Source organism: Vigna unguiculata, chromosome 6 (assembly GCF_004118075.2).
Source record: "Vigna unguiculata cultivar IT97K-499-35 chromosome 6, ASM411807v1, whole genome shotgun sequence".
Lineage (NCBI taxonomy): Eukaryota > Viridiplantae > Streptophyta > Magnoliopsida > Fabales > Fabaceae > Vigna > Vigna unguiculata.
In genome coordinates, this window is record NC_040284.1 from 5941820 (window position 1) to 5953225 (window position 11406).

Genomic DNA, 11406 nt, shown 5'->3' on the forward strand with positions numbered 1-11406 from the left:
TAATTAAAAAAATTTAGAATGATTCAATTGAATTTATTTTATTTTATTAAGACAGTCCTATGATTTATTATAATTCATTTAAACATGTAAACAAGTTAATTTTGTTTCCTTAAATCAATTTTAAAGTTTAATTTAAATTTACAATAATTCAACTCAATTCAATTCATATATGTTTCCCTCCTTTATAAATAAGGAAGCTTCAAGAAGTGATCACCACAACACAACCAAGTCTCACCTTCTCTACTTCCTCATACAAGAAAAAGAGAAGAAAAATGAGCATTTCACATTCTGAAAAGCGTCATGTGGTGTGCGTGCCATTCCCAGCACAGGGCCACGTGATTCCTTTCATGCAACTAAGCAAACTTCTTCTTTGCTCTGGTTTTCACATAACCTTTGTGAACACGGAGTTCAACCACAAGCGTTTGGTTAAGTCTCTGGGAGAAGATTTTGTTAAGGGACAACCTGGTTTTCAATTTGAGACCATACCCGATGGGTTGCCCCCATCTGAGAAAGATGCAACACAAAGCATTGCAGCACTGTGTGATGCAACAAGTAAACATTGTTTTGAGCCTCTGAAAGAACTTGTGAAGAAGCTTAATAGTTCAGATGAAGTTCCCTTGGTTACCTCTATTATGTATGATGGACTAATGGGGTTTGCTGGGAAGGTGGCAAGGGAATTGAATGTTGCTGAGCAACAGTTTTGGACTGCCTCAGCTTGTGGTTTGATTGGATACTTGCAGTTTGATGAGGTTGTCAGGAGGGGCATTATTCCTTTCCAAGGTTATTCTTTCTCTCTTTCTTTCTTCTCTTAACTAACAAACTATCAAATCATTCTATCACTACAACCCTAGATCTAGATTATATACAGGACAAGATATGAACATTAATTCTTAAAAAATAAAACATTATAATTTTTGTATTTTGTTATTAATAAATAAATTTTTATTTTTAATTGTTATCAAATCATTTTTTTAAATATTTAATTAGTATGTATTCATCAAATCATATTTTAAATGAATTAATAAGAAACAAGTCTTGTTGTTGTGTATATTTTACATGTTAGTAATAGAATGATTTAATAGGTAGATAACGAGAGAAAGAATCAGCTTGGAATATAATTAATGTTCATTCTGTATATTTATATCTTAAAATGTTTTATTATTAGTATTATTATAATTAAAATATCATTACTTTTTTAGTATTTGCAATATATATATATATATATATATATATATATATATATATATACTTGAATTCTAAGCAATATAAATATATAAATTAAAGCAACAATAAATAGATATACTTGTATGATCACTTTTAAATACTTAATTAGTTTACTTATTCAACAGCTCGAGCTTGTTTTAATACCAAGAACACCTTAACTTTAATTTATAGTTGTAGTTTAAGACATGTTGTATGTACTTTCTCTTCGTATGCTTTGTGTCCCATGAAACAAAAAATCTTTGTTTTTTTATGAATTTTAAAATTTTTTCAAATTGCTATTATTGTCCTTGGGAGCGTGGTACTAATTTGAATGACATACCAACATCATGTCATAAAAGTTAGAGTTGTCAAAATGGTCGTCCGGTTCGGTCTGACCCGACCTACAACGGGTTGGTCATTTGGTAGACTAATTCAACCCGACTCATTTATAAGTGAGTCGAAAAATTTTGAATCCGATCTGGTCCAACATGGGTTGGTGGATTAAACGGGTTGGTTCACTAGCCCACTTAATTAAAATAAAATATAATTTTTTTCTTAAGTCATAAATTATAATTCAGATTAAAATTTAAATAAACTTCAATACAATCTAAGTACAATCCAAAATGATGTTAAACTCCAATACAAACCAAAATTAAAAAAAAAAATTACTATCTAAGATCAAAGCATTCTTGTTACTTATCCAACTATAATATTAAAGTCTTGAATGGATAAATCCACAACATTTTAACCTCTTGAAGCATATTCTTTATCCTCATCTATTTGGAGTTGAAACTAGGTTTCCATTTGCTAACCCACTAATGTGTTTGGTTAAAAAAACAACCCAACATTGTAAAGTCCAACATAATGTATGTGACCATACACCAACCCGGCTCACCACGGATAGTGAGCTGAGTTCTTGGTGAGTCCGGTCAAAAATTGACCTTACTGACATTTGTAAACAAATTTCAACCCAAACTTGTGTTGTGCCGGATTGACCCACAAATTCTGACCTACTTTTACGGCTCTAATAAAAGTCATCAACTGAGACATCAAAATGCATACTTTGACCTTAATAAAAAATGATAAAAAAAACAATACAATAAATTTGAATAATTTTGAAGTAACAAAAATATAATATATTGAAGTTAGAAAACATCTAGCGTTGCAATTAATATCACACTTTTTCAACACTGTCCGAGTAGTTTTAAGGTTTTGTAAACTCTAAAGAGTAATGATGCAAATATATATTTTAATTTAGTCTACACTTATTATTATTATTTTTATTACATTATATAATCTGTAAATTTATTATTTTTATTCTAAGTGTATATTAAATATTAATGCATTCTTTTGTTACATGAAGATTTTTTAACTATAAAAATACCATTAGTATTGGTTCGTTCGATGAATCTCAATTTAATAAAAATGAATTTTATGTATGATTTAATCCATGCATTGGTTGATCTGGATGTTAACCACTTGTAGAGGAGAAAAAAAAAACTATTTTATAAACAAATTAATCTGTAAAATTTATCTTCTATATCTTTTTTATACTTTTGTTTTTATCTCATGAATACGTTAATTTTAACATATATAAAATTGTATTTTATTTTACTTTTTCTTACTTTAGATACGTTACAGAAAGGTTAGTTCATATATAAAACCCTAGCCCATGAATAGATTTTATTCTTTAAATATGCATTATCCATAATTTTGTTAAACAATTCTCTTATCATGTCAAAAAATCATTTTTGTTTGTCATATGTATGTAGTCATTAGAAATAGGTTACCTCCCAACCTACTCAAAAAGATGAGGTTGCACTGAATTAATAGACAGCGATTTTAAAGAGTTAAAATGTTTGACTTCTCTATTGTGATAATTTTCTCCTAGGTGTTTCAGACGAAAGTTTCACTTCTGATGGGTCCTTGGATTAATACATTTTCATCTCTTTGGTACATATAAAAAAACTTACACCTAATAAATTTTTACAGAAACTTATTTATTATTTTATTCTTTAATCTCTTTCCAATGTCATCAAAAGTTAACTATTTTAATCATCAAAATATTTGTAAAAATATATGGTCAAAAGTTGTGTATTTAGGAATTTGAATTCTCTTGTTGGATTTTTTTATTTATATTGTCTTTTCAAAATATCTTAATAATCATTAATTTTAAAATATATTAAAAAAATATTTAATGTAGTACTCGTAAAGATAACATCAGGAAATTTAATAGAGAATTTAAACTCATGTATTTAATATGAAAAAAATATTTTTCATAAAATAAAAACTGAATTGTAGAGTTAAATGTTTGAGTTCTTTAATGTGATAATTCTCTTTCCAATGTTTCAGACAAAAGTTTCACCACAGATGGTTCTTTGGACAAAAATCTAGACTGGATATCTGGAATGAAAAATATGAGAATAAGAGATCTTCCAAGTTTCGTGAGAACCACAACTCTTGATGAAACCAATTTTATTTGCTTTGGATTAGAGGCAAAAACATGTATGAGGTCATCTTCAATCATAATTAACACATTCCAAGAATTGGAAGACGAAGTTCTTAATGCTCTAATGGCCATTAACCCAAACATATACAACATTGGTCCACTTCAGTTGTTAGGAAGGCATTTTCCTGATAAAGATAATGGTTTCAAGACCAGTGGGTCAAATCTGTGGAAAAACGACTTAGGATGTATCAAATGGTTGGATCAATGGCAACCTTCATCAGTGATTTATGTGAATTATGGAAGTATTACTGTAATGTCAGAGGATCACCTGAAAGAATTTGCTTGGGGACTAGCAAATAGTAATCTACCATTTTTATGGATCAAAAGACCAGATCTTGTAATGGGTGAGTGTACATCTTTGCCACAAGATTTCTTAGATGAGGTGAAAGGTAGAGGATACATAACAAGTTGGTGCCCACAAGATGAAGTGCTTTCTCATCCATCAGTTGGGGTTTTTCTAACTCATTGTGGCTGGAATTCTACAGTTGAAGGTATATGTGGGGGTGTGCCTATGATTGGTTGGCCATTCTTTGCTGAACAACAAACAAATTGCAGATACATATGCACAAATTGGGGAATAGGAATGGATGTTAAAGATGATGTGAAAAGAGAGGAGGTCACAACACTTGTGAAAGAAATGATAATGGGAGAAAAGGGGAAGAAGATGAGGCAAAAGTGTGTAGAGTGGAAAAAGAAAGCAGTACAAGCCACTGCTTTGGGAGGATCATCTTATAATGATTTCTACCGGTTACTGAAGGAAGTTCATCACCATGATGCTATCTGAGTGTTTCGACATGTTGGACAATGTTTTGAAGGAAGTTGTGCGATTTGATGGAAAACGTTAATATTGGTCAATATTGCAAATAATATTCTTGAATAAGGATTTGTGTGGATTTATTTAATGATTGTTTCTGCTATTTATATTATTGTGTAATTATGTACTTTCAATTGAATGTAAGTGTTTCACTGGAAAAATAATGGTATCTTGTGTTTGGAAGATTTTATTATTCTTTTGCATTCGTCCAATGTGTTATTTTTTCATATTTAACTAAAATATGAAAAAAAAGGTTTATGCTTTGATCGGGTTTTAAAATTTGCAAACACCGTTTATACTTATTTAATTTAGTCTTCTGTTAAAAAAATTAATAAAACTTTGACTATCATATAAATATGACAATATACTTTGATATTTTAGTATATAATAGAGTAATAGAATTAATGTAAGAATTAATTAAGTATAAACTTGATTTTCTTTTATATAACTCAAATGTATACTTATTTAGATCTTTTTATCCGCCGTATATTAGAAACCTAATAAATTATTGTGTTATTATAGCTTATAATATTAAGAATTTTTGTAGAGATATTAAAGATTTTCTTCATCACATTGGTCTTAATTTTTTTTCATATTAAAAACTTCAAAACGTGATGGTGGACTCTTTTTACTGGAGGAGGTCACTTGACCGAGTTGGATAGTAGTTAAGTCTCCTACGTTTTGGTACGTTTGACTTAAGTTTATAACTGAAGGCATTTAAGATGGGATGAACTGACACTTCAATGGATATATATATATGAAAATCGGATGTTTTTAAGGTAAATGGCCATCAACCAAAGATTTTCCATGAAGCACATATGGATGACAAATGCAGGGAAGCATTGACAGATCCATACATTGAAGAATAGCTGCAGCAGCTGCCACTCCTTGGTTCTATTTTAGTGTTGTTTTTACTGTTAATTTTTTTTTTCTGTTCAATATAAATTGTTTTGTTTTATTTTTTTCCTGATATTCATGTCTACTAGTTTAGTTTCATATTATATATAATGAGTAGAGTGTGTGTACATGACTACTTCGTATTTTGTTGTTGTTCTGGTTTTCATAATCTCTTTCTGGACCGGTTTTAACTCATTTTCTTTAGGTTCTATTGTAAGGCTCAATTATTTTCTGCTCTTATTTTTAAGGGCTGCTTCTAATCAATTGGGTCTAAAGGTTGGCCCATAAGGTGATTAACTTGGCGAATCTGCACAACGTCTTCCATGTTTCATAGCTGAGGAAGTACGTGGCAGATCCTAATCATGTGCTGGAGCAGGATGATGTTCAGGTGCACGAGGATCTGACTATAGGAGTTAGGCCAGTGAGAATCTTGGATTCTCAAGTGAATCACCTTAGAGGAAAGGAGATCAGAACGGTGAAGGTGCTGTGGGATGAAGCAATTCAGGAAATAACATGGGAGATGGAGGATGTCATGAGGAGGTCTTACCCTCAACTTTTCACTGGTAAGTTCTCTTTTTCGAGGACGAAAAATTTTAAAGGTGGGGGTAATGTAAGATCCGCGGAATTTAATTAATTAAATAAATAAATAAATAATAAATACGAGAGGCTTGTGCATTTATGACATTAAATTCTGTTATGTATGATGTGGAAAAGTGCTAGCTCATGTGGTTAAGAGTACTTTGATTGTGTGAGAAGACTTGGGTTTGAGTCCTATGTATGTCAATTGTGTGTGTATTTGTTTTTATTGTTTTAATAATATGTTGGGCCACGTTTTGTATGAGATAATGCTGGAGTTGTGTGTGTTAGCAAGAAACATAAGTTGGCTTAGTGGTTTAGATTTGATTTGGCATTGGGAAGGTCATGGAATCGAACCTGGGTGAGTCAAAATTTAACTTTTTTTGCTAAAAGATGAATTGTGGGCTGAATAGGAAAGGATGGTAAAGACCAAGCAGAAAAGGGGTAGCTAAAGGGTTGAGAAATAATCAATTAAAGGCCCTCGAATAGCAATAAAACCCAAAGTTTAATCACATTCTCGTTTTTTTTACCTTACCAAGTATTAATACGGCAGTTTTGACTGCCATATTTTGCGCGTATGGCGGGTGCGGGTACCGCCATATATCCTGCCGCCACAATGAATAATATGGCGGTCTTGGACAAAACGACGCAACGCCCGCCATTAAATGTATTGCGTAAATAATGGCAGTTTGAACCGCCGTATTTTGTGCGCAAATAATGGCAGTTAAAACCGTCTTAATTTGTTTATTTTTAAAGAATTGTCATGCGAAATACAACACCTAGAAATGCCATTATTTGTACTGTACGAATGCATTATACGACGTTTCAACTGCCATAATTTGAATGTGATTTTTTTTATATTAATTTTATGTAACCTGCTTTCCATTATTATTGAACCTATTTTCCATAAAATTAAAAACATCACAGACAACATCTTGATCAATAATACTTTCATTCATATTTCATATTTAAAAAGTTGATATTAAAACACCATCCAAAAGTTTTCACATTGAAAACAAAAGCCAAAAAAAAATCTAAAACATTATTATAATACATTTTGCTAAATTTCTATAGTTATGTTCCTATAGCTATGTGCCTAACTTGTCTATTCTGTCCCGCTTGATCTTCTTATACCAATAGGTGATGGAGCACCACTTCCAACATCGGGTACCTGGAATAAAAAAAATTATAACTTATTCAAATTCACATGTGTATTATAATAAACTTGTGTAATTTGTTAAATAAACTATTAAGTTTTACCTCATTAACTAAAGTATGTACCAAATCAGCAGCCATAGCAGCAAAATGGTCAGGAACGTCATCTCTAGAAGCAATGTAGGCAACCAATGTTTGCATTTGGTTTTTGAGAGTTGTGAGCTCATTTTCCATCTTTAGAAACTTCTCATCCGTATTTGTTGATGTTGCACTACATGAAGCAAAATTCATACCATTTAATCTTGTAGTGGATTGCTTAAATGCAAGAGTGGGACAAGCTCCATGTGACAATCCTCTAACCTGACCTGGATGCTCCTTACCAAATATGAGACCAATCAGATCATTTGGAGATATATCTGATGCAATCTCTGGGTTATTCAACATTAGCTCATCTATTTTTTCCTGCATTAAATTGGAAGTGCAAAAGACCGCCAAACAAACAAATTATGATGACTTAAAATGATAAACTAGTACACCAACAATTAGTTCAAACACAAATAGATTATATTTATCACTTATCAGCATGCATTCATCACTTTTATTTTCATGTGACAGATATTGTGATCTATTGCAGACAGTTTCATTAGTTTTTAGAGAGTGCTTCCAGTGTTCAACTTATCTTGTAGAATAATAATTGCAGAATGGAGTCTAAAGAAGCATCAAGTGTTATTTTAAATTTGATGGGTCTTGATAAAGTGCCTAACCAACATCCTGTTAGAGATAAACAAAAAGTTCTCTCTAAGAATTATCAGCAGAAAGTTGCTTCCATTGGTGTCAAAAAGAAGTGCTCATCTCATCAAGGAATGAATACTAGTGAAAAGGACAAATCTGAGGATGGTTTAGAAGTGTCAAAGCACTCAGGCGAAGTAAGCATCATAACCCATAAAAAACAAATGGGAAAGATAATCTTAGTTCTAGTAAAAATTCTCATTTGGCTAATGGGCTGTTAACAGATATGGATCATACAAAATAAAATGAACAAAAGTAGACAATAAAGGTAAGTAGATAAAGTTTATAAATACAAAAGGAAACATTGACAATGTTTAATTAATAAAGTTTGATAGGGAGTAAATCCAATAAATTACCTGGATAATTGTCTTTGACGCAATAAATGATTTTTTTTTCAATCACAATAAAATCTGCATAAAAAATAGTCAAAAAAGTTTCACTGAGTATTGTTTCTAGTTGTACACTCTAAATTAAAAGTATAAACAATATAGAAAGCAAAAGAACACAAAAAGCAAGCTACTGTTAGCACCCATGAATACCATTTTATAAGATTGACAAAGGAAAGATTTAGTAAGGCACACACATTAAAACTTATCAATATAATATTAATCATGACAATCTCAACCAAAGTTATGATTTAAATAAAGGGTTAAATATGTTTTTGGTCCCTCAAGTTTGAGCGAAATTTGGGTTTAGTCCCTCATCAAAATTTTTGACCAATTTAGTCCTTCATCTTCCAAAATACGTGTATTTAGTCCTTTTAACCAAATTTTGTTAAGTTTATCTGACATTTCAAGTGCATTTCATGATAATATTTAAATTATTTATACTGTTTGACACATTTTTGCTTCAATGTTAACTTAAATACTATCATGAAATGCGCTCGAAACGTAAGATAAACTTAACAAAATTTGGTTAAAAGGACTAAATTCACGCATTTTGAAAGATGAAGGACTAAATTGGTCAAAAGTTTTGATGAGGGACTAATTCCAAATTTCGCTAAAACTTGAGGGACCAAAAACATATTAAACTCTTAAATAAATAAAGGAATGATGCATGCACACACTGTTATGTTGGTTGGTACATACTCATGAAAAAAAAAATACTAGTTGACACTAACCAACGAAGTGATGTCGAGATGAAAAGCCTAGGATTAAAGATTAAAGGTAAAATCCATTTTTTAAATCACAATTATGAGTTTCTTGTTAAATCATAATCATTTTCACACATATATATATATATATATTGTCAATCTGTTGGAAACCTACTGTTAAGGTGTTAAAGTTGGCTTTAACACTTTTTATACCTTTTAATTAATATATATTTCTGGTGCAATTTCAGACAATTATTAAAATTCAATAGGCAGCAAACTCCCAATAAACTTAATCCAGCACAGCATTGAAAGAGCCAAACAACAAACGTACAATTACACATCCTTATTATCATTTCTACGGCGATGTTAACTAAACACCAAAAACACGATTCAACAACTATGAATAGAGGCAGATCCCTAATTTCGGCTCACACAAACACTTCAGTTGAGCTCTTTAACAATTCACTCACACGAAACAGACTACGTGGTGCGATAGCACAAAAGCAATTGACAATTCAGAGTGAAAAAAACCCAGGAAAAAAATGGTAGCAACAATTCAGAATACACATTAAGAGTTGAAAGATCTCGAGAAAATGAAGCTCGAAATCGAGATTGAACGTGTGCGCGTTGAATCGAAGGTTTTGCGAATCGAACCTGCAGCTGAAGGAATGAATCAGAGACGAACAATTCAGAGTGATGACGACGGAGAGATGGTGGAGGGCGCATGAGAAACAGACTATAGCCTACGAACAATCAAAATCACAACTTTTATGTTTCCCACTAATTAACCCAATAATCAGAGCAAATAATACGAGTCGCACGTTAGTCACTAATCAAAGTGCAAACCAACCAAAAACGAAATCGTAATAGAGGGAAAGAAGTGGAAGGACCTTGTCCGTGCCGAAAATGAGGAAATGCATTGCGAATGCTCTGTGGCGACTGTTAGTGTGCTCGATTGGTTGAGGGTTTGGGCAGTGGAGAAATGGCTCGCGACGAAACCCTGTTCGACATTGTCGTCGGAGTTGCTAGAGATGTTCGACGCTTTGCTGGTTCCCAATCAGTGTGGCGAAGGAAGTCCCGATCTTCGACGACTTGGTGCGAGGAGCGGAAACAGCAAGAACAGTGTGGTGGTGCGAGGTGCGAGTAGCGGAAACAGCGAGGTGCGAGGAGTGGGAAACTGCGTGGTGAACTCCTACGGCGAGGAGGGTAGAGTCAGCGAGGATTGGGAACTGCGAGGTGCGAGAGAACGAAACAGTTATTGGGGTTGATAGAGAGGATTTTGTAGGGTTTGTCTTACATGAGTCAGTTTTATGTTTTGTGTGTGCATTTGTCCCATTAAAATTCGATTTTATGTAATAAAAAAGATAGAATTAAATGAGAAGTAAATAAAAAAAGAGTGTTATGGAGGGAAAGATGGCGCCACTGGAAAACGAAAGTGTAATGGGAGCATAATGGCGTTTTCAAATGCCATATTTTGCACACAAAATGTGGCAGTTATAGAACTGTCGTATTATGAAGCAAATTATGGCAGTTTTCTATAACCGCCATATTAAAACCGTCATATTTACTTCAATTTTTTGTAGTGTATAAAAGGCAACTTTTGAGAAGAGAATAGGGTTTGGAAAGCTGTTTTCTGAGAGGTTTTAGAGGGAGGACGAAAATTGAGAGTGAAGGGAGAATTGAGAGTGAAGTAAAAAGGGAAAAAGGAAGTGGTGGTACGGTTAGTCCTTGGTGATCAAAGGAATCCTTCAAATTCAAGCTTTAAGCGGGGAAATTTCAGGTTAGGGGAGCTAAACCCGAATCTTAGCTTTACTGCACTGTTTTTGTTGATTTGTAATGAATTGTGGCCCTAAAATTCGTGCTATACTTGAGGGAATTTGGGGTTGTGGTTTTGCGGACTGTTGCATTAGGATTGGACCTAATAGTTTGCCTATAATGGGATGGTATGTGGTGTATTCTGTGATGTTGCCAAGTTGGCTGATTGTGGACTGTTTTCGTGTTCAAATAACGTGTATGTACCTATGTAAATTGTGCTTAAAGAATTGGTGTGGTTGAGATGTGTTTTGGGTCACTGGTGCAATGGGTGTGTGCGTGAATCAGCGTCAAAACCTGCAATTCTCACTCAGGCGAGTCAGACCCGCTTAGGCGAGATATGCAAGGACGCGAACCCTCTATCTGCTCGTGGCCATCGCTCGGGCGGAGGGTTTTGGGGTTTGGGCGAGGGCTCATCTCGCTTAGGCGAGAATTCGTGTTCCATTGTGTGGTTTGATTGACTATCTCGCGCAGGCGAGATTGATTGTTGTTTTGAGTGGAAGAACGTCTCGCCCATGCGAGACAATCTCGCCTAAGCGAAATTGCGAGGGAAGGTCT

At 33.1% G+C, this 11406-nt stretch overlaps 1 protein-coding gene across 1 annotated transcript; it reads left to right on the top strand.

Moving 5' to 3' along the window:
* Positions 1–221: 221 nt before the first annotated feature.
* LOC114187491 (7-deoxyloganetin glucosyltransferase-like) lies at positions 222–4674 on the top strand. The gene is made up of 2 exons (XM_028075752.1): positions 222–780; positions 3556–4674. Exons 1-2 carry the CDS (start codon positions 273–275, stop codon positions 4494–4496), a joined length of 1449 nt encoding a protein of 482 aa, XP_027931553.1. The 5' UTR covers positions 222–272; the 3' UTR covers positions 4497–4674.
* The last annotated feature ends 6732 nt before the right edge of the window (positions 4675–11406 follow it).

What these genes read in the sequence shown, in the direction of transcription:
- LOC114187491 (XM_028075752.1), top strand. Translation starts at nt 273, where the DNA reads ATGAGCATTTCACATTCTGAAAAGCGTCATGTGGTGTGCGTGCCATTC. An exon ending in GGGCATTATTCCTTTCCAAG is followed by an intron (nt 781 to 3,555) that starts GTTATTCTTTCT and finishes CCAATGTTTCAG; the next exon opens with ACAAAAGTTTCACCACAGAT.